This window comes from Euprymna scolopes, chromosome 6 (assembly GCF_053919585.1).
Source record: "Euprymna scolopes isolate OS-2025 chromosome 6, ASM5391958v1, whole genome shotgun sequence".
Taxonomy (NCBI): Eukaryota; Metazoa; Mollusca; class Cephalopoda; order Sepiida; family Sepiolidae; genus Euprymna; species Euprymna scolopes.
The window spans coordinates 119,480,183-119,505,182 of record NC_136487.1 but is presented as its reverse complement, the minus strand read 5'-3'; the positions used below and the strand labels follow the sequence as shown (position 1 = coordinate 119,505,182).

The window sequence follows — 25,000 nt, the reverse complement described above, 5'->3', positions numbered from 1 at the left end:
TTACTCTCTTGTGGATATAAGTCTACACCGTAAAATGCGTATTTTGGTGCTGTTGAGCGTAAAATAAAAAATAAAAACAAACAAACAAACAAACAAACAACAGTGCAGTTCCATTAACAATTTAAATTCTGTGACGCCAAAATTAGCTTCACGTGATAAATTTTATTACGCTAACTCTTTTAAAATATTGTTACTGGTTTCATACAAAATGTTGTTTATTGTAGGTTGTTGGGTTTAAATTAAGATAGCTTCGAGTATTTTTATTTTTTAAATTAGTTTCAGAATATATTATATTCGTGCTTTTCACTAAAAGTTGTCTTAAATATAAAAAGGGTAAGTCACGCTTTTGCAAATGCTGATATACTGAACTAGAATTCATAAGGTGCATAGTGAGTTGATGAGATAGGGTAGTGGCTGTAAAATCGATGTAGCTATCAAGTTCATTAACATGGAAGCTATATTCTCACGAATGGTATTTAAACTTATAAATAACATGGGTTTTTTTCTAATATTTTACGGGTTGGACAGAAGCTGTTTTTATTATAAGATTTTGAGTCTTAAATTAATTGTGGTTCGAGTTTGTTTATTATTATTTACTGAGTAGGGGTAATCATACAGGCCATCATCAAAGATTTTTCTTTGAGAACAACTTGTGGGATTCTCTGAAGTCTGAGTGATATCAAGTTTCCCAAGATTTCCAGTACTCTCCATCTCTTTCGATAACCTTTGCAAATGAATTTGCGTTATCGCAACAGTCGCTTACCATTGATTTCTTGTTGGCAGCAACCATTGGTCTTCACTGGAATTTGGGTGGCAATAAGCCTCCCCAAGGTTCCAGTCCCCAAGGTCCCAGTCCTCTTTGCATTCATCCAGCAGAGGTCAGGCATTCAAGGGTTTTCCATAATATTCCAGCCGTTTTCATTATTATTATTCGTTGTATCTTCTCAGCTAGCCCTCTGATTCCAATCTCTCTCATTCTTTTTTTTTTTTTTTAAAGTTTTTCGTTATTGTTTCTAGTGCTCCAACTATTAGTGGTGTTATTTTTACTTTCTTGATCTTCCAGAATCCTTTGAGCTTTCCGGACAGTTCTGTGTATTTGCTTTGCTTCTCTCTTCACTCTGTGGACTGCTGGAATGGCAAAGTCTACAATCTGGCAGGGATTTTCTTTCTTGCTAACTAGTATGACATCTGGACTTCTTCTTCTTTTTCTTTTTTCTTCTTCTTCTTCTTCTTCTTCTTCTTATTCTGCTGCTGCTGCTGCTGAAGCACTATGAAAACGGGAATAGTACAGTTAAAACGAGCGACCTTTTGTGCTCCAGAATTTATTTTTCTATGTAGTCACCACCATTCTTAATGCGCTTTTGTCAGGAATTCAATGATGCATCTTTGCCTCAAACACACGTCCATGGCAAGTATTGCTTTCTTAGCGTCTCACACTGTCAATATGAGCAACAGAGAGATGAAACTATCAGATCATGAAAGCAAAGTGTAACATAGCTGTTCTCTCAAATAGGCCACCACGCCAGCTCTCAATACACAGCACCAGACACAGTTGGCTCTCAATACACGGGACCAGACACAGTTGATTCTCAACACATGGCACCAAACAAAGCTGACTCTCAACATATAGCAACTGACCAGTTGGCTCTCAACAACTGGCACGAGACACGGCTGTCTCAAACACACGGAACCAGACACAACTGGCTTTCCACACACGGCATGACACAGCTGGCCCTCAACACATGGCACCAAGCACAGCTCACTCTGAACACATGACACCAGGCACAGCTGGCTCTCAACACATGGAATCAGACATAGCTGACTTTTGACATATGGCACCAGACAATGCAAAGCTGACTCTCAACATATAGCAGCAGACCCAGTTGGCTCTCAACCACTGGCACGAGACACGGCTGACTCTCAACACACGGAACCAGACACACGGTTTTCAACACACGTCACCAAGCACAGATCACCCTAAACACATGACATCAGTCACAGCTGACTCTCAACACATGGCATACCACTGAAAGACTATAGGGGAAACGATATTGGATATTCATGAGAGAAATTTGCTGGAAGTATATTTGTCTAGAATATGGTTTGATTGCAAAAAGGATTGTAGATTTATTTTAGCATTTCTTTGAGAGGTTTTTCTGTATAAACAGAAATAGATTATACCTGTAGTTTTCCGCCATCGGTGATCAAAATGTTTTCGGCCTTCAATTCGATATCTTTCTCCTCAAACTCGAGTATACCACCTAAAACATTGTAATAATAAAAATAATAGAAGAGGATGAGCATTTATCGATTACTTGAATAATTCAGACGATGAAAAGGTCAAATGGCAAGAAAAAATATCAATTATAAAAATTACATTAACAGAAAAATCTTATGATCTCAATTTTTATAAACGACTAGTAGCGGGTGTCCGGCCTTGCCCAGTCGTAAAATATGCTTAAATATATTTCAATTCATTTCGTATTTATTAGTATAGAACCAAGTCTCTATTTAATATTATTTTGTACCTAATCTACAGTAGTGATTTCAAAAGTTAAAAAAATGACAAGTGCCATCAATCAGAATCAAAACCAAAACATTTAGCGCTCTAGTCGCGTTCCTTACCATTTGAGCTATCGACAGATAGATAAAAAATTAAATTAAACCACTTCAAGCTATGAATGAATTTACATTTGCTCCAAAGTAATAAAAAATATGTTGGCAAGTTGATATGAACATTTTGCATTTCAACTTGTCAACAACGTGGTTCTTATTCATCCAATCAGACTTTACTCATTATACTCGTAAACTCATGATAAAGCATCCTTAGTGTGTGATTACTATTTGCTGGTTATTTGTGTTGTGTGACCAACAGTTTAAGAGTTTATCTGTTAAATATTTTCACACATACACACACATGCATACATACACCTACTGATTTATTTATATAGAAAATATTTAGTTTGATATGAACGATTATTTTGATTTGGTAAACATTTTACCTTTATGGCGTGTGATTCAGTTGCATAGCGTGTCATTAGATGTTTTTTTTTGCATAAGGAAAATTATTTTCTTTATTTTATTTTCGTATCTAATCATCGATAGCCTTCTTCCTACAGAATTAATATTTGATGGTTAGTGAGCTTTTCTTGTGAATCGTAGCAGTTTGTTAATAAAAAAGACTAACATATAATTTGATTTGATTTTTCCCCAAAAATAATTTGTCTAATTCGGAATTGTTTTCACTGCGTACCATCTTAAAAAAGGGAACGTAATTCTGTATCCATTCATATATAGTTGCCTCCTTCAGTTCAAACAAAAAATAATAGTTTGGAGAAAAATCATGATTTGTTTAAAATAAAAAAAAGATAAACAAAATAAATAATAAATATTGAACAACGTCTGATCAGGTCAGCTAGTAATATTTTAATTAGAACAAGGAATAATATTTTGAAGAAGATGCATATATTTAAAATGTAACACCAAAGAGGGGCCACATCAGATCAGTAGGGTCGATGTGACGTTTTTGTTAAAAGTGATAATCAATCCCGGGCGAACACCGGTTACAAAAAAAAAATAATTTTTTTTTGTTAATATTTTTATGTATCAAAATCTTGTTGTTGAGATACCATACGGTCGGGGGATAGAAGTGGAGGTCGCCTGCTCAAAGCAAAAGATCACTTAAAACAATAATAAATGCTTTAGCCAAAATGGACAGAATGATAACTTCAAAAAATAAACATACGTTTTGCTTTCAAGTCGAGCGATGGTGACAGATTCCGATGGTCATGTCCAGCGCAGGAAAAAGAAGGGAAATATTTTTTTTCCTTTGATTGCTTTGAACTAAAAAACCACACACACACACACACACACACACACACACACACACACACACACACACACACACACACACACACACACACACACACGTAATTGTTGGCCTCACAAAATATATTTGTGACAAGATCAAAACAAAAGATAAATAAATTCTTTGGAGTTAAAATTTAACACACGCATTTGTCGGCTTCAAAGAATGTTTTTTTCGAATCAAATATTAACTGATTCGGGTGACTATGATAAAGCCATTTGAAATTTAGATCAAGAGATTTTTCGGTTTTCCATAACATATTTTGTCGGGATGTTGACAGAACAAATAAATTCAAAGGGGAAAGAATATCAAATGGATATTTTTAAATAGATGAAAGCTGGTGATCTATTACAAGCTAAACAATAATATTTCCTCTGATTATCAGTTGATAATATGGAAAAACCATTATAAAGAAGGCGGGGCCAGACAAGTTGGGGAGGAGTCAATTTGATTTTGGAAATTGGGGGCGGAAAAATAATTCCTGCCACAGGCCAAATTGACCAATGAGAAGGAATCAAGTGGATTGTTATCCATCAATTTGATTGGTCGAAGACGAACGTAGGCGTCGTCATTATTCAAGGGTTTTACTATATAAGATCTGTAAAACTCGATTTAATCAGATAGGAGCAGAGTTAGAAGAAGAGAGAAGACAGAGATAAAGGTCTCGGTAGAGGACTCCAGCCACCCAACTTCTCTCTCCCCCTCTCTGGTCGCCAGAGAGCTCAATTTGCAACTTAATAGAATCCAGAGGACATAGGAAGAGACCAGCCAGAACACCTTAACGATAATTACAACGGTCCGCGACTCCGACCGAGTATTTCAACAACAAGAAGCTCATTCACAAATCTAATTGCTTGCTTCCATTTAATCTTCAATTGTACATATGTCTGTAGATAATCATTTATAAATTTCCTAAATACATTATATATCAACCAACCTCCGGAGTTTGTTTGCTGATGTGCTGTTGTTCCATGTAATTCTAATTCTTTTACTTGCCACTTGTGACCCCGTTCCCGTCAACGAACACCCAGTCAACAGGACGACCAACTAGACGATCAAGAAGAACAGTCCTTGAGGACCGTGCAACCGAGAAGAGTCCTCCAACGCCTAGACGAGGACTCACTGGGTGACGCGACGTACCAACGGTTGGCAGACCTGGTTGCCCAGTCGACATAATTAATTACCCGGTGACTAGGATAGTCATAATTGGGCATCGACCCAGGGTTAAGATCATAACTGGGCCGCGATCAGAGGTTCAAGGTCGTGTAAGACCACGTGTCAAGGTCACAAAAAATATATATAAACAAAATACATTGCAATACACAATCAGGAAACGCCAAGTATGGACAGCTAGTATATAAATATACTAGTTAGAATACTTAGCCCAAATAAGTTTATATAAAAATGAGACGTTTACTAAATTCAAGAAAAACTGGGTCCCAACAAACTTCACAGTACTTCACAGTACATCATTTATTGATATTTTAAAGATGTTTGAAAATAGAGATGACATAACTGAAATAATATTCTTTAAAATTTCCGATATAAGTTTCTCCTAGCGCTACCAGATCAGACTGTCTGAAGATTCTGGCTTCCTGACCTAAAATGCATCAAACATTGGTGCTATTATTTTTTCCTTTCCCTTTGCAAAACTCAATTATGTTCTGCAAAGTCAAAAACAAATGCAACAATGTTTATTTACAAAACATTTAACCAAACATTATGAATAAATATTTAAAGAATTTGAAGCATAAAAACATTTTCCAAAATGGCTGGATTCGGCAGTAAATTACCCGAAAAAGGTTGATATGCCGTAAAATAAAACATATAAATTCTACATAAAGTTGTATGTAATTTTCATAAACTAACTGTCCCTACCAGACTTTAACCGGGAGATGTTTTGCTTAAATTTTCCTTTAAAAAAAAAAATAAATAAATAAATAAAATAAACAAAAAATATTCATAAAATGTCAATATTTATCATTATTCGTACTCACTAGGAGTTCTCACGCAGGTCATCATCAGAGATTACTCACTGATATTAACAACTGGTGTTCTTTGGAGTCTGGGTGATAACAAGTTTCTCCAGATTTCTAGTAGTCTTCGCCTTTCCAATAAGCTTTGCAAATGAATTTGTATAGCGTTGTACACGTTTACACATGGGACCCACACGTTGTATGCAGTCCACATTGCAAGGAACATAAGACAAGTAATAACGCGACTTCTTTTTTGTAACAACAACATTTATTTTCAAGTACTTTTCCAAATAAAACATGATCATGCTCTTTCTCTCTGAATCCATCTCGAACTTGTTTCTGAACGTGTTCTCAAACGTGCTCTCAAACGTGCTCTCGGAACCTGCTGAGCGTGATTGATAGTCTGTGTACACACTCTTTTTATAATTTAAAAAAAAATTTCTTGCGTATAGCCCGGCATTTGCATACGCACGTCTGCACTTTGTTGCATTTGCATTATTGCAATAGTCGCTTAGCATGCCAGAAACTATAATGAGAATGAAATAAATTTTTGAAGCATCTTTTTTAAATTAAAAGTTTTTAAATTTGACTTTCAAAGTTAAATTTTTAAAATGATGTGGCCCAAGGAAAGTAGCCACCAGAATAGAGAGCCTTTCGGCATCTAGCGACCTCTACAGCGAAAGGTAAGAATTTTGTTGCTGATAAGGTGAGGTGAGAGTATTTACGTGAGGAGAGTACATATACAGTGAGTTCATCGGAACACATTCCGTGGAAATACTTGTAAAAAAGGTACACGGATGCCGCTCTGTGGTGAGGTGACAGAGTCTGAAGCTTGCAGAGAGTGCAAAGCCTATTAGGTTAGTGAGATAGATGCATCGTATGTAAATGTGTGTCTTACCTTGAATGAGCAACATCTTCAAGATGGGTGTGTCGGTGTCTAGAAGCAATTTCTGCCCTTTGCGGATGATTACAAACTCTCCCTGGCCAGGTGGATCAGCGTTTCCCCAAGTTGACCGAGATGACCAAACGTCAATGTAGGCGTACTCAGCAACGGTCTAAAACGAAAAGAGAAGGGGTGACATTTAGCATGAAATTAGTGTGAGATTAGTTAGATTGATTCTGATTGTTTCGGAAATTTGAAGATCACAAATAATCTATATACTAATAAGATAGCGTGTGTGCTATTTTTTTTTCTTCCGAGTGACTGTCATTTAATTGTTATGACCTTTCATTTCTCGTAATAAATAATTTTACCAAGAATTTTTCATAAGGTTTGGTTTCGGTTTCGATTATATCTGAAGGAATTCAAGTTGTATATATATATATATATATATATATATATATATATATATATATATATATATATATACTTCATTTACTTACAAATTAATATACGAAAGTATAAATTTATGCGTATAAAATGAAAAATAAATAAAATGGCGATTAAGCTACACTGAATATTCTACGTTTCATCCACTCTAGGATTCTTCAGGTTTATGCGAGAATTTTGTGGTTGTCTCGCGTTTTTTATACGTACCTTCTATTGAGTTTTTGGTTAGCCAACCAGCGTTCTAGTATCCACCACACCGCACCCTTCATAATCAGCCAATGAGCAGGCACTTACAGGACAAAGGCCCAGTTGACCCCCGGTTTATGTATATGCATGTTTATTTATTTTTATTTGTTTATTTTCTATTGTTTTTGTTAGTTTTAAAATTATTTTGTATTTCTATCCTAGAGTAAATTTATCCCGTGAACACAGTTGTTCGCTATTTCTCTCCTACAGTTTAATAGATGTTGGGGTTCTTTAAAGTATAGGATAGCAAATTTTTCATGAAGGCATAATCTACATGTATCGTCTAGGTCTCTACATGTGTTTGCTTGTCTTAAATTTGACTACTGGTGGACGTCCGCTTTCCTTGAATTCCCAGTATTTATTTGCTAGCGTTGTTTTCATACGGTGTTTTTTTTTATTACTGAATGTACTTTTGTGGCCATAATATGGAGTTTTGAAATCTAAGGAAGTTATACCTACGAAATATTTCTTGTTATTCGGGTTTTCTTTCGCAAATATTGTGGCCTGGTAAACTATGCTTTTGGTTAGACATTTATTTTGAAATGGGAAAAGTGTGCGGTATCTACAGTTGCATTTATCTTGTTCGTTATTAGTATTTTTATTTTTATTTCTAGTATGGTTGCTGTTGTCAGGAATAGGTTTATTATTATTATTATTATTATTTCTACTAGTTACATATTTGTCTTTTGTGTTAGTTTTATTTTTTCATGGTGTCCACTTTTTTATTGTTTATTTTGTTGTTGTTTTCATTGCTTTTATTTAATATTTTGTTATTATGTGCTTTAATTATCATCTCTAAATTTTCGCAGCAGCTATAGGATAACTTTAGGTCATTTTTATTGAAAATTTTGTGTCACGGATTGGTTGCGGGAAAGTGCTTTTCGATAAGATCTAGAAATTTCTTGCCAAGTTTTGTTTTTAACATTTGATTGTATGGCGCCTTATACGAGATTATATTTCCTTTTCTTCTATTTTAAATGTTATTATAGTTATTGGTGTTTTGTTGCTTATATTTGATATCAATATTTTTGTGCCCACTATTTTTTAGGGCTGTTTCGTAGATATTGGTTGACCTGTTAAATGCATTTTTATCGCTTGAGTTATTACTGAGTCTACTTATGATCGAGTTAGGAATCTGTTTTATAATTGATGGTGGGTGATTGGACTTAGGGTTTACGTATATTGGAGTAGCGTTATCTTTTAAGTAGGATTCATATGTGTTTTTATCTAAATTTAATGTGACGTCCAGGAAGTTTGTTATTTTTATGTTAGCTAATACGTCTACTCTTAGGCCTAATTTTTTAATTTCCTTGTGTATGATTTTCTTAAAGTTATCTCCCTTTACTTTGTTGGAGTCTTTTATTATAGCTAGTCCATCATCTCTATATAGGCCGAAATCTGTAGTATCAAATATGCTTGTGAGGGTATATAGAATGAATAATCCCACAAGATTCGATGCCTCAGCAGAATCCAGGGTACCCATGACCAAATCAAACGAATTTGTCATTTTAGTTTTTATCCATTGGTTATTGTTATTTAATTGAACGGCGATCAGGCTGGCTTTGGTATTATGGGAGATCATGTTGTTGATCTTCTCGACATATAACCTGCGGGTTCAGGTCGGGGGAAAAGGAGGGCTAGTGAGAGAAGGGTACAAAGTCTTAGCAACCCTGAAACCAAGCCTGGTTCTCTTCGGATTTGTGGGCTGGCGCAGAGTCTTGCTGCCATGCCTAAGGTCTGCCAGCGGCCACCTGATTGCACCAGGGGATTGCCACACTTTTTAGCACATTCATGTACACTTTGGTGTTGGCTTTCCAGCCGACTTCGAAGATGTGAGGTGGCATGATGTGGCCCTCACTTGAAACTACACCAAAGACCATAACTGTGGCTGGAAACTTTGTTTTCATCACCCTGGGCACATCCCTGTTATTCGTGATAATCCAGCAGTGCATTTTGAAGGTGCTGGCAATGGTCCTGTTGTCACAACTTAATAGTAGAGAGCATGAATTTCATATTGGCACATCTCTGATACTGCTTGCTGAACATTGTGTCACTTTCAGACATGATAGAAGGTTCCTATCGCAGTTTGCACACAACTGGCCAATTAGCAGATGATCTGCAACAACAACAAAAAAAAAGAAAATCAGTTTTCATCAAACGGAAATGTAATTATGTCGTCTTTTCTAGGGCGACAATTTTATCATTCCATCCTGTAGAGAAGCACTAGCGTTTTTCTTAATCTCTATTTTCTATTGAGGTCATTGTCTTTAGGTTAATATACTCTTCTCAGTAGGAGTATTCAGGAGTGAATGATCCCAGTTGGTAATGTAAAGTATATGAATAAGCTTTTGGATAGTCATATACTTATGGAAGAGACCACATGAAGGTTGCCAACATCACTTTATATTCAGCGATGTAAGATAACATATGTATAATCTAATATAAAAAACTGTGTCTGTGTGTCTTCCTGTTTGATTGTCTATATTTTTTCAAACTGCATCGGCTCCGAGACGCAAGGTCACAGATTGGCGTGAGGTGGGTCAAATGATTGCATTTTTGTAGACCGTTGTTATATATATATATATATATATATATATATATATATATATATATATATATATATATAAAGTAATATTGTCTGTCTGTGTGAGAAACGGTCTCTATCAAATTACTCTGTCAATTTTTGTCTGCACGCTTGAAACTTGATATATGAGATTTGGACATGTGGAACAAATTCCATTTGTATTTTAGTCGGTAAAAAAGGCTGCTAAGGGGTTAACATTGAAAAACAATTGGAACTTGACTGGCGTAAGCCTACTTCAAGTGCTCTTTTACGCATGCACAAGTATATAATCACTTAATTTTTAACTGTTTCTTATTCGTCTGACGATAGCTCAAACAGTTACAACTAAGGTTGGGGTGCTAAATGTTTTGGTTTCGATTCTAATTAATGGCACGGGCGTCATATTTTTTTAATGCAGCATATTTTTTAAGACAGCAACAGCAACAGCAGCCAGCTATCGTCAATGTAACCTAATCAGCGGTGGTAGCCCTGGCCATAGCAGCAACAGCAGCCCAAGCCACAGCATTAACAGCAGTCAGCCGTCATTGACTTCACCCAAGATAACGCCAGCAACGCCCCAAGCCACAGTATCAGCAGCAGCCAGTCGGCATTGACCTCGACTACACAACATATGCAGCAGCAGTCCAGATTACCCCTCCTTTGCCACTCTCCCAAAACCCGACCACTATTCTTACTCCAAGCATCTGATCGACGCCCCCGTCACATCCTCAGTCATCACTGGCACTTCCTGACAATATCAACAGCATCAGCTACGATCGCATTTCCCTTCAATAAAGATTTAAACTAAAGTTCTTTGTTCTTCTTGGTTTAAATTAAAATTATTTGTTCTTCTTGCTTCTATATGCTAATTTTTTAATATAACAATAAGGAATTTCTTACTGATGTGTTTTAAAGGTTTTAACTACCGTCGAAATCCCACGGGCCATGCTAGTAATAAATAATTTGAGTAGTAATTATTATCAGATATTATTAATGAACTTTATTAGCCACGCATGTTTTATGCTTTCTAGTAGGAATAAAAAGTTTGATCTTTTGTTTGAAGTTTTTATTTTCTTATCGCTGGCATAATTTGTTTAAATATAATGTTTACATCGATTTATTTTGGCTTGTGTGCAGAAAAGACTAAATACGGTTGAAAGTTTTTAAAGTTTTTTTTTTTGAGAAACAATTTAAACGTAAGAGATAGACTAATATTATCTTAACTATTTAATTAACTATCTTATTACGCATAAATTGTGGGACATAACGAACATATATCTTAGAGAGCATTTCGCTCTTGGCGATTATCAAAACTTGCCTTTCAGAGATTGTAGCACGATTGGCGACCTGTCTCATTCCAAGTTTATAGAAACATTGATCTGAAAAGTTTATTTCCCTATCAACATAGATATCCGTGACGTCATGCATTGTGGCGTGTGACGTCACTTTACTTTTTCTACTTTAACCATGTTGAAACTAATAACAAACCTTCGGTTCTCCCTTACTATTATATTTTGTGGGAAATTGGCTTATTTTGTAAACTTCGTGTCACTTCCATTTGCACTTAGTTCTACTCGTGTCAAGATTAACACTAGCTTATGTAATCGTTATCACATACAGAACCATCCAGCATGTAAGATAAGGATGATATTAATACTTAAATCGAGCATCTACTTATTTTCTGATCGGCATTTATTTCGACGCAAGCTCAAATGTAGTGCGGCATTAGCAGTACATACGTTGTTTGCTAGTCCAGAGCCTTTAATTGTTACATCAACTTTAGTTGTAACGGAGTCCAGATGCTGTGTCGTTTCACACTCAATTTCCGTTGATGAAGTTTTCAGAATTGTGCAGTTTGCCTTATCAATGCTGATTTCCATATCATCTTTATTTGTACTGAAAAAAAAGAGAGAGATTTTAAAAGCGTGTTACTCAAGCAATGGAGATTTAAAAAAAGTCTATTAAAAACCTATTGGAAATTATATACAAATTGAAATAATGGTAAACTTTATCCGTTACAAAACACTGTTCACGTTCATATCTTGGGGCCGCAGATTATCCCAGACCAGCGAACATGAATTCTGGGGAACAATTCTTATCTAATTATTTTTACTGTTAGGCTGACGTAGACAAGAGTTACACATGACTTTTCTGAAAAAGGTAACCTTTCTTTTCCAGAATTTTGACAGTCACAGGATATCAGGTTTAAAGTATTATCTCAAAGACAACGAACACGATAAATATGTGCGTATTATTATTATTATTATTATTATTATTATTATTATTATTATTATTATTATTAGTAGTAGTAGTAGTAGTAGAAGCAGCCGTAGTAGTAGCAGTAGCAGTAGTAGTAGTAGAGAAAGCTGATATACGTACGATGAGGTGACAATCACTTTACAGTAGTTCATAAGTTTTTTTGTTTTTTTTTACAAAGAAGTCACCACTTATCAAGGCCCAAAGACCACTCGAGGATAAGGGTTAAAGAGTGTACAGTAGACAATGGGACAACATAGTAATCGTTAGTAGTGTAAATTTGGTAAATTGAATTGCTTAAGGGGAACGGCTCATCAAGAACTTGCTCATGTTGGACCTGCAAGACGACCATATTGTAGTCAGCTGGAAAGCAGGAAAACGGAAGAGAGTTCAACCGGTGTGCAGTTCTAAGAAAGAAGCTTTGTTCATGGAATCTACGTTTAGGTTTAGGCACAGATAAAGAGTAGGGGAAATTATTGATAGTGTTTTCAGCTAGACGAGTGTTTCTCGTGAATGTTTGGCAAGGGGATGACCATAGCTCGGAGCTCAGACGAGCACTTGCCATGAAAATAACGATAAAGCAGAGACAGGCTCGCAACGTATCTTCTGTGAGAAAGAGGTTGCAGGGAAAAGAAAAGAGCATCCCTAATAGGCTAAGAAGTTTATTTTGAACTCTGTCAAGGCAGGATAAGTTAAAATGAAGTGCATAAAAGACTCATTTCGACACTAATTAATTGCTAAGCTTTTATCATTTGACGTAATGATAAGAGTGTTCGTTAATGGGCCGAGTGATCGGAGTTCAATTCTTGGTTGTGATTATACCAAAGACTTAAAAAATTGTACTCGATGCCTCCTTACTAAACACTAAGCATTATAAGGGGAGAATTTAGGGCAACTGGAGCAATCTTGAGAATTGAATAGCTCCCTCTCCTACACCCAGGTGTCATCATCATCATCATCATCATGCAGCTCGTCAGTCTTGAAGATGACTAGTTGGAGCCTCAGTGCATTATCCCTCATACACACACACACACACACACACACACACACACACACACACACACACACACACAAAAGAAAACAATGCGTAAGTTCTGTTGCATCCACTCTATAGTCCAGACATTGCTCCAATGTCAGGATCTGAGTCTTTTGAAAACGGAGAAGAAACCTGTCTAGAATTTTTTGACTTAAAGCCGAAGAATATTACTTTGATGAAATTTTGGAGCAAGGTGCGGCACCTGTTTTAATATTGCACTTTATCTTTTCTGCCCACAATCACAATTATTAGAGCCTTTCTTGCCCTTAATTAATTAATTTATTGTAACATTTTTTTTCTTTGAGGGTTGTACAAGCAATTCTAGGTCGATTTGATTGAAATTGGATCTGCAAGATGGATAGTCATTCCTATATTAGAATAAAACTATTATACTGACCTGAAACCTGTTCCAGTTATGGTGATACGCGTGCCACCCCTAGTACCACCACGTGTTGGATCCACTCGTGCTATTTGGGCAGTTTTGCTGTCACTGTATTGATAGCTTTGTGGGCTGGCAGCATTAAAATGTCCGACAGACACATTTACAACACAATTCTTAGTTGATGAGTCTAGAAATAATAATAAAAAGTACATCAGTTGCATTCACATTTCAACCGGTTTCACAGGTTACCTTCAGTTTTTGTGATATATGGTCATCTTCTACCCGAATAAATATACTGCACGATCACGTTGACACACCAGTTCTCACAAGAAGTTAAGATGAGCCTGTCCAATACCAGACGGGTAACCATTTGGGAACACTAGACTGTATGTGTTCTCCGCTTATCTCAGCATTGTTTCCAGTCGTCCTGAACTTTGGAATTAAAACACTGCCGACTCAAGAGAGGTGTGGCTAGAGACTGTATAACTCTTGCCACAATAATTTCACGTGCAGGCACACTTCTGTGGGTAACAATAGCTTGACAAGACTGAACAGAGCTGTATATAAATAAATGCGGAAGTTTGGCCTAATTTCTCACACTAACGCCAAATTGCTTTATTTCAAGTTAATTCAACCTATCTCCTTGACAGGAGATAAGACACAAGGTCAGATCTGTTTTTGAGAAACCAGCACACTAGAATAAGCGTCTACAAAAATGTCGGCGTTCCATGGAGAGGCGCCTCAGAAGAAAGGATTAAGACCCAAAATCTAATGAGAACACTCGACCTGGTTCTTTCAATATTTAAGAATGCTACAGGCTGTTTCTCTTATATTGCTGGTTTTCCCTCAAGCTAATTCAACCTGTTATGTCTCGGAGCTGCTCCTACCAGGAAGTCCTAATGTGTTGACAGTGGATAATAACTTCGTCTGTTGTACACGCATGCGTGCTTAAAAAAATAAGTGTATAGGAGAGACTCCTTCATTTTCTAAGCACACTTTACATATCTTGGAAGAGTGAGATTATCAAATATCCCCATTTTACAGCTGGAAGAAACAGAGGAATGACAGCGCAGGCTGATATTTTTTGGACTTGTCCGAATTCTGTAAAGACAGTGACAAACTCGTCTCTAATACCGTCTTCAAATGTGGCACAGAAAAAGAGTGAAATAGTGACGCTGCTTTTTAAGTATCGTGTGAGTTTTGTTGCAGTAAGGTTTTCTTAAGAATTAGAGAGTAGAAAGTCGACTTTTGTTTTACTTTCGGTAGTTAATAACTTTATCATATATCAGTTGTATAAGATGACTGCTAAATCATAAAACCATGTTCGTTTAGCCTAGACTAGAGATTGCTACACCCGGTATCTTATGAAATATTAGTTTTTAAAGATGATTTTTTAACATTAAGGGTCGTATAACCCAAATATCCGGTAGTTGTTGTATGTTATATAACAAACAATTTATTTTGGTTTACATATTCATGTGTGACGTATTTGCTGTAAAATATTTTAATATTTATTAAAAAACATATGCATTTGAAGTTAACGTTCATATCGGCCTTTAATATTTAATTATCCGTTGGCCATATTATATTTTCTGAAAGTAGGGCCACGATAATACTTTAAAATCTTTTATGTCGCCAATAGTAACATTTGGCCATTGTTGCTGTTATTATTATTATTATTATTATTATTATTATTATTATTATTATTATTATTATTATTATTATTATTATTATTAATTCTTTTGAAGCACTCCAACATTGCAATGGATCCCTGGATCCCAATTTTCTTAATCCACTTGTCAAATCTTTTTGTTACATATTCCACAGCTCCCGTCACAACAGGTACAACTTATACCTTCAACTTCCACAATCTTTTTACCGCCCTGTTCAAGTCTTGGTGCTTTTCAAATTTACCCCTTTCTTTTTCCTCCACTTGACATCAGCTGGCACTGCTATATCAATGATTATTGCGTTCTTTTTTTTTTCAACAAAGCTAAACCTGGTCTCCTTGCTTCAATCACATTTATCACATTGGATATTCATATCCCACGATAATTTTACCTTATCACTCTCCACCACCCCTTCTGCAATATTGTCATGCCTTCTCTTGTATTCCTTTTGAGCTAACTTCTCACAACTACTGACAAGGTGTTGTACATTCTCACCTTTCTGTCCACACAGTTGACATAGAGGACTTTCGGCCGTTTTATCAATGTAATATGTCACATAATTTGTCCTGAACTGCGAAAATTTACTCATGGAATTCCCAACCTTCAAGTCACATTTTGCTAACCGTCACCAAGTTTTTCCTTTGTCCACTGCCTCTAGTAGATCTTTACTGAGTTGACCATGCATTTTCTTCTCAATCCATTTGTTTTTCATTTTTTGTTGTTGTTATTATTATTACGAGTGGGGACTGTGGAAATTCCACAGGGGACTCATTCATATGTAATATATTGATGTTGGAATTCTGTAGATGTTCAGTATTAATGGAGATGCTCTGATATCATTGTAGCTTTCTTGTTAAAACTGCAAAAGCATTTATCTAAGCTAGCATGAACATCCGGCAACGCTTAAATATGATATTTTGATTCTAGCAAATTTCGTATATATTATTATAGTTAATGTTCTATCGATTTTTATATGTTACAATTTCAAAAATAAAATAATATATCCATATGACTTGGTTGCATTAACTTAAATCGAAACCGAAATAAAAACTTATGAAAAAAAAAAATGTCTATATATATATATATATATATATATATATATATATATATATATATAACTTGAGTTCCTTCAATCATAATCGAAACCAAAACCAAAACCAAAACTTATGAAGAATTCTTGATAAAATTATTTAAAAAAATTAAATGATTTAAGTGCCATCAGCTATAGTCGAAACCAAAACTTATGAAGAATTCTTGGTAAAATTATTTATGACAAGAAATAGAAGAACATAACAATTAAACGACCCGGATGTAAGCATGACATACAAAAGAACACACACGCTATCGTGTTAATATATAGATTATTATTATTATTATTATTATTATTATTATTATTATTATTATTATTATTATTGTTATCTATATAATAATAGGATAGCTTGTGTGTTCTTTTGTGTGTCACGCTTTCCGGCAAATTTGATTGGTTGAGATTTAAGTCCGGAATATACATTAGTTACAGAATACACATTTACGAACGCTCAAGGCAGCATACGAATAGCGTGTTCTCACCGCTATATGTGTTTTTAATTCTATAAAATTTAGGGTTTTATCTTTCAAACGTTGTTAAGAAATAATTGATTTTAAGTTATTCCATAATAAAAAACGATAACACAACTTTCTCGGGCGGCGGGGACAAAAATTGAGCATTTATTTATTTTTTTCATTCTTTATTTTTCTTTACATTTGTTTATTGAGAGAGAGAGAGAGAGAGAGAGAGAGAGAGAGCGAGAAAGAGAGAGACGCTGATGTCTTCGTTAATTAAAATATTATTGCTACTACTAATTGCTGTAACATGCAAACAAAGCCCAGATGCATCATATGTTATGAAACCTCGAACTTAGCCACACATTATTAGCGAAACGAAACTGGGTTTGTACATAAAATATTTTTATAAAAACATTAAATCATATATATATATATATATATATATATATATATATATATATATATATATATATATATATATATAGTCCTGGTCAAAATCATAAGACCACTTAAGAAAGTAAGCGTTTACGCATATTATCGAATTTTTAATCAAACAAATGGTTGAAACCATTGCCAAAAGGGAAAATATGATGGAAAAAAATGAAATCTGCTTCATTCGAAACCTTAACCCTGATCTAATAATTATTTTTTAAAAAAACAAACATTTTCACCTGGTCAAAATGATAAGACCACTTTAATAAAATAGGCTACTTTTGAAAAAATGAATACGAAAAGCTTTCTATGTTACTAAAAGCAACTTGTTAGTGGATAAAAAACATCTTACGAAATTATAAATGGCGAAAGGGAAGCCATTATCAGAGTTTGAGAGAGGAAGGATCTTTGAGCTTAATAGGGGTGGACTATCCCATAGATTCATTGCAAACGAAGTGAATCGTAGCAAAACGGTCATCACAAATTTTTTAAGAAATCCAGATCAATATGGGCACAAAAAGAGTCCAGGTCGATCCCCCCAAAATAACCCCATCACTGGATCGCCGTATCAGAAGTTAAAAAAAACTCCAGTATGAGCTCAAGTCGATTGAAAAGCCAAACAGCAGCAGAATGTAGTCCTAAAATCATCAGAAGGAATCTGAGAATGAAGGGTTTCAATCATTTAAAGCGACTGCAGAAACCACGTCTTCTTGAACAGCACAAAACTAACTGACTTAAATATGCCGCCAAATACCAGACTTGGGATGAAGAGAAGTGGGAAAATGCAATTTCCTCCGATGAGAAAAAGTTTAATCTAGATGATCCAGATGGATTTCAACACTATTGGCATGATCAAAATTTGCCCAAAGAGACTTTTTCAACTCGGCATAGTGGAGGAGGGTCTTTAATGATCTGGGATGCTTTCTCGTCAGCTGGGACCCTAAAGTTGCAAGTAGTGAAAGGCCGGCAAACATCATCGAAGTACATTTCAATGCTTGAAAATGCTTCTATCAGGACTGAAGGTCCATGTCTGTGTGGAAGAAATTGGATTTTCCAGCAAGACAACGCTGCGATACACACTTCTCGACAAGCACGAGAATACTTTTCTTCAAATAATATAGAATTGTTAGATCATCCAGCATGTTCTCCGGACCTCAGTCCCATTGGAAATCTTTGGGGATGGATGGCAAGAGAAGTGTTCAAGGATGGAATCCAGTATGATTCGATAAAGGAACTTTCTGATTCAGTTTTCAGTACATGGGATAAAATTCCTTCGCAACTGATAAAAAACTTAGTCGCAAGCATGCCGAAGAGAATTTTTGAAGTAATTTGTAAAAGGTTAAGGGTTAAGGTTTTGATTTTGACCAGGACTCTCTCTCTCTCTCTCTCTCTCTCTCTCTCTCTCTCTCTATATATATATATATATATATATATATATATATATATTTATGCATATATATATATATTAATGACAGTTCCTTTTTCTAAATAAATTATTTTTATTACAACATTGTTTTAACTAAAATAGTTTCATGAAAAACTGTTTTTGGTACATAAAATATTTAAATCTTCACCGCTATATGTGTTTTTAATTCTATAAAATTTAGGGTTTTATCTTTCAAAAGTTGTTAAGAAATAATTGATTTTAAGTTATTCCGTAATAAAAAGCGATAACTGGGGCGGCAGGGACAAAAATTGGGCATTTATTATTTTTTTTCATTGTTTATTTTTCTTTACATTTGTTTATTGGAAGAGAGAGAGGGAAAGAGGGAGGGAGAGAGAGAGAGGGAGAGAGAGCAGCTGATGTCTTCGTTAATTAAAAATATTATTCCTACTACTACTAATTGCTGTAACATGCAAACAAAGCCCAGATGCATATGTTATGAAACCTTGAACTTAGCCACACATTATTAGCGAAACAAAACTGGTTTTGTACATAAAATATTTTTATAAAAACATTAACTTTAAAAATATATCTATATATTAAATGACAGTTCCTTTTTCTAAATAAACTATTTTTATTACAACATTGTTTTAACTAAAATAGTTTCATGAAAAACTGTTTTTGGTACATAAAGTGTTTTAATCTTTATATTAATACGATAGCGTGTGTGTTCTTTTCTGTATCACATTTATTTTTTTTTCTTCCGAGTGTCTGTTGTTTAATTGTTATGCCTTTCCATTTCTTGTAATATATAATTTTCCCAAGAATTCTTCATCAGTTTTGGTTTGAGTTTCGATTATAACTGTAAGAACTCAAGTTATATATACATACATTCTTTTTTTCCGTCATAAGTTTTGGTTTCGGTTTCGATTCAAGCTGATGCATCCAAGCCATATGGATATATTTCTATTTTGGAAATCACAGGTTTATAATATATAAGAATGGATCAAAAATTGACTCTTATAGTAATATATACGAAATATGCATAAATTTAAATATCATATTTAAGTATATTTTACGACCAGGCTATGCCGGGCGTCCCTGCTAGCTTAGATATATACTTTTGCAGTTTTAACAAAAGAACTACAATAATATCAGGATGTCTCCATTTACGCTGAACATCCACAAAAATGCCAACATCAATATATTACATATGAAAAAGTCCACTGTGGAATTTCCACAGGTCCTGCTAGTTATTATTATTATTGAGAAGCATCCCTGTGGTATTGTGTTCCACAGACAGGTAAAGAAACTTTACTCATGGAATTTTCGTTTAGTTTTAGGCACAGATAGAGAGTAAGAGAACTTGTTGATAGTGGTTGTAACTAGTCGAGTTTTTGCTATGTATATTTTATGGACGAGGAAACCCTAGGTAAAAGTGTGGCTGAGCACCTGCTATGAAAATAACGATAGAATCGTGAAAAGAGATCAAAGTAAAAAAAGTAGTAGGGAGGAGACTACTATTACTCCTTTTACGGCTCTTATGACATGTCAAAGATACCTTGTGCATAATTTTGCCTCATTCCAGCCAATAGATAAGGATTTATTGTTTTAATATTATTAATAGCAGTAGTAATAGTTACACTAGTACTCGATATCATTAAAAATGGACTCAGGCTGGTGCTACCAGATCAGGCTATCTGAAGATATCGGCTTCCTGAGACGAAATGCCCCATAACATTGATGCTTTTATTGTTTTTCTACTTTCTTTTGCAAAACTTAATTATGTTTAAATAATAACAAAAGCCAAAAGCAAAAACAAAAACCCATCTTTTCCCCCTCTTCCTTCTTCCTATTTCATCTTTCTCTTTCTATCTCTCCCACTTCCTGACTAATTTCCTAACTTAAAATGTACCAAACATTCATACTGTCATCCTTTCCTCTCTCCCATTGCAAAACTCATTCATGTTCTGCAGGGCAGGGAACAAAACCGATAAAATCCACTATAAAACAACTAAACTAAACACTACAAACTAGCGATTGAAGATACAAAGAGCTTGAAGAATAAAAACATTCTACAAAATAACTAAATGCAACCTGAATACTATTTCCAAAATAACTGGATTCTGCATTAAATAATCCAAAAAGGGTTGATGTGCCGTAAAACAAAACAACCAGGTTGTATGTACTTACTCTCGTCCAAACTAGGTGTAATGCAAATGAATGTTGAATCTGATTGAATGGTTGGAGTTGGACTTAAGCATTCCCGCGAACAAATCCTCACTTTAGTCTTATTGACATCAAATCCGTTGCCTTTTAGAGTCAGCATTTGACCACCGAATAAACTTCCTGCAAGATAAGAAAATAATAAACAAAAAAAAACATTAAAAAATATATAATTAAGGAAACTAATCAAAATTAACTCTGTTATTTACATATGTTTTTTTTTTGTTGACAATTTTTTGTGAATATGTCAAAAACTGTGCTACAAGATTCTCATTTGTGCATTCACTCATTTTGTAGACTCTTATCCTCATCTTCATAGTTGTTGTAGTCTCACCATGTCTCGGCCAACTCATCCTTTGGCCTTCTTCAGGTGATTTAAGAGATAGGAATGCTGAGTCTTGTAACTGTATAAGACCATAAAATACAACCTTGATAATTTTTTGGGGGCTCGTGGCGCAGTGGATAGAGGCGTTAAGTTTCTATGGTTTCAGGTGAGCATTATCTGAAGATAGCGGTTTCAATCCAATCCAAAGCAGGTCAGGTGATTAGTTGACCAAAACGTTATGAGGCAATAACAACTATGGAAGGCAGTAATTACTGGGGATACAGTTATAAGACTCAGCAGTTCTATCCGATTGGAGTTAATCACCTGAAGAAGGTCAGAGGATGAGTTGGCTGAAACATAGTGAAACAACAACTATGAAGATGAGGATAACTGTCTTCAAAAAAGAGTAAATGAACAAATTATAAAGCGTCATCTCAAAATGATTGAAATAAATAAATAAAACAAAATAAGATTCTAGTTGTAAACATGCGCTAGTCTGTATGTTTTTGTGATGGATATGAATGGCAGACGTTACAGGTGATAGATGTTTTGGTCTAAGAAAAAACAAGAGAACACAGAGAAATGTAAGATATCTCTAGTTGGAGTCCGTCCAACCAAGATATGTATTTTTGTTTGAAATGAAATAAGGGCGTTTTTAAATGAGGAATTAACCTATTTGAGAAAGTAATGTTCATAGATGGGCTCCAGATATACTACTTTGAGTGGGCATTGTCGAGCTAATATCTTTAGGGGTATCTAACTCTGCCCTCGTGAGGAGGAAACTATGCTAGCATAACATGGATGCGTAACCTTAGTTTGGATTTCTGTACTCTGGAAAAGTTACTTCTTTGAGTCTGAGTTCCTATTTACTTGCTTACCCACAAGCGCAGAGTTAGACACAAAGTCGATTCTTAATGTGCAAAAGATCCAGTCCCTTCCCACGCACACACAAAAAAAAAACGAAGCATACTGGATTGGGGTAAAAATTAAAATAGCTTCAAGAGGACCAAATAGCTTCAAGAGGACCCAATAGCTTCCAAATAGCTTCAAGAGGACCAAATAGCTTCAAGAGGACCAAATAGCTTCCAAATAGCTTCAAGAGGACCAAATAGCTTCAAGAGGACCAAATAGTTTCCAAATAGATTCAAGAGGACCAAATAGCTTCAAGAGGACCAAATAGCTTCTAAATAGCTTCAAGAGGACCAAATAGCTTCAAAAGGACCAAATAGCTTCAAAATACCTTCAAGAGGACCAAATAGCTTCAAGAGGACCAAATAGCTTCAAAATAGCTTCAAGAGGACGAAATAGCTTCCAAATAGCTTCAAGAGGACCAAATAGCTTCAAGAGGACCAAGGACAGAAACGTTAAAGTGTAATATTGGAACAAATATTACACTCTGCTCTTTGAGTTTGTGTAATGAAAAGGGAATTTGCTGGCTTTGAAGAAACACCATCTGCAAAGAAGTCCATTTATACCCAGAAATTAAGATCAAGACAAGACAAATAGTTGAAGACAAGAAATTCATTTGCTTTGTTTTGTGCCAATTCACTGACCAGTGAGGCGAGAGAGAGGTAGAGAGAGAGAGAGAGAGAGAGAGAAAAAAAGAGATAGAGAGGTAGAGAGTGAGAGTGAGAGAGAGAGAAGGGGGTGGGAGATTAATAACTACTGCTTAATCGTATCTTATTCAGACATCTCTAAACCACAAGTTCACATGTTTGTGCTTCCCCCACAGACACCCTCTTTCTATTTGGATAATGTGATGTCACATCTGCTTCTAGTACATAGGAGGTCGAGTTTTTGGATATCTGAGTACATTAAGCTCCAAATAAGAGTGGACAAGAAGAGCTTCAATAACATTGCAGCGCAATTAAACTGCGAGGGCTGGTGAACGGCCGTAATAGTAGAGGGAAGGAGGCCGCATTGCTGGCATCGCCATAAACCTGGGCACATGTCTAAGGCATGCCCACAAAAAATCCATGTAAAGCCAGCAGAGCAAGGGCCGCAAAAGAAGACAGAGGAGGAAAAGAAAAAAGACGAGAAAAAATGGAGTAAGGTCGCTAACAAAAAGAGGGAAAAACAGGAGGCCACCCAATTAACAGCCAAAAGAATGGCGGTGGCGACCAAAAGAAGGCACAAGACACTTTTATAAGAGTCTGAGGGGGAAAATGAGACCACGGTAAAGAAACTAAAGAACAAGAAGGAGAAGAACTTCCTGTTATTCTTGATGAACAAAATCATAATCGCCAAATATTTTACCAAACAGTCCTCTGTTATTTGTCGTATCTTAAATAAGATGCATTAATTTTTTGTTTCAGTTTTGTTCAATACCAAACAAGGTATATTGCCACCGAAGTATAAAGGGCTACTGTGATATGAGTCAGATTTTCTGGGGCAGCAGCCTTGATGAGGAATTAGACAGTAAGGTGTTGTTTCACATTACATTTAAATTTCTGCATGTTCTGTAAGCAGTTCAAAGAAATCAGCTATCAGAGTAGAACATCTTCTAGCGTCTAATTTGGTTGGTTGTTTTTGTTTTACGGCATATCAACCCTTTTCAGATTATTTAATACCGAATCCAGTGATTTTTAAAAACAACTTTTTAATAGAATATATATATATATATATATATATATATATATATATATATATATATATTTAAGTCGGTTTCTATTTAACCCATAGTTGGGACCCTAACAGGTACTATCACTCCAGGTCAGAGTGGACCTGGAAGCAATGGCAATTAAAGGGTGGCTCCACACTCCCAAAGGCCGCAAGCTGGGGCCTCACCATCGGATATAGTTTAAGGTCATATCAAGGACCATCTAGCGTCTAAGGGCCTCTATAGTAAAAAGGCGTAATTTTTTTGCTAGTCGGGTTAAGTGAAAGTATTTTGGTGAGATGAGTGGGTTAAAAATGCAGTGTTAATCTGAGCACCACTATAGAACTACTTGTAAAACAGGTACATGGATGCAGCGATGCAACAGGGACTTGAGCTTGGCAGACAATGTGAGACCTACCCTGCTATTTGGATGCTGAATATACACTTGTTTCAAAAGGATATATAAAAAATCATCTTGAAATAGTAATGTAGCGGATTTTCAATATAGTGCATATATACAGAGGAGGCAATTTCCTTATGTTCGAATTATTTGGACTATTGGGACTATTATTTTCATCTTCATTGTTCTTTTCACAACGTTTTCGCCGATGTAACCTCCAAACTTTTCAGGTGTATTGTGTCAAACTCGGGAATCTTTCTATCGAACATAAGTGTGGAATTTCGAATAACATTCTTTTTTTAATCCCCGGGGAGGGGGGGTAGATTGCTCCTGTTCCGTCAGCCATTGCTAGGTAGAAGTTTAAGGTAACTTGCAATTGCATTTTTAGTATCATGCACACTGTAATGTATAGTTATTAATTATTTCAAGTGAAATGGATTTTGCTATTATTCCCAAACAATTATTTTACTAAAATCATGATTTGTTATTTTTTGGAGTAAAAAAAAGCATAACAACTATTAGATAGTTAAAATCGAAAACAAATATTACTATATATCTTCAGAAAATATGTGAATGGGCGGATAACTCAATGCTTCCTTCATAAAAAATTGTTCAAGAGCTAATAACTCAATGCTTCCTTCCTAGAAAATTGTTCAGGGGCAGATAACTCAATGATTCTTCATTAGAAAATTGTTCAGGAGCAGATAACTCAATGCTTCCTTCCTTAGAAAATTGTTCCAGAGCAGATAACTCAATGCTTTC

The 25,000-nt window shown here is 35.3% G+C and overlaps 1 protein-coding gene across 1 annotated transcript in view; it reads right to left on the bottom strand.

Annotated features, from left to right (window-relative positions):
• The window catches only part of LOC145277913 (fibrocystin-L-like), a 401,092-nt gene that overhangs the window by 131,014 nt on the left and 245,078 nt on the right, over positions 1-25,000 (bottom strand). Inside the window, exons 37-41 of the mRNA XM_080129971.1 lie at positions 20,882-21,037; positions 13,673-13,844; positions 11,723-11,879; positions 6,743-6,899; positions 2,182-2,261 (exon numbers count right to left, since the gene is read on the bottom strand). Of these exons, the coding sequence (XP_079986097.1) occupies positions 2,182-2,261; positions 6,743-6,899; positions 11,723-11,879; positions 13,673-13,844; positions 20,882-21,037 (722 nt within the window). The remainder of the gene's footprint in view (positions 1-2,181; positions 2,262-6,742; positions 6,900-11,722; positions 11,880-13,672; positions 13,845-20,881; positions 21,038-25,000) is intronic.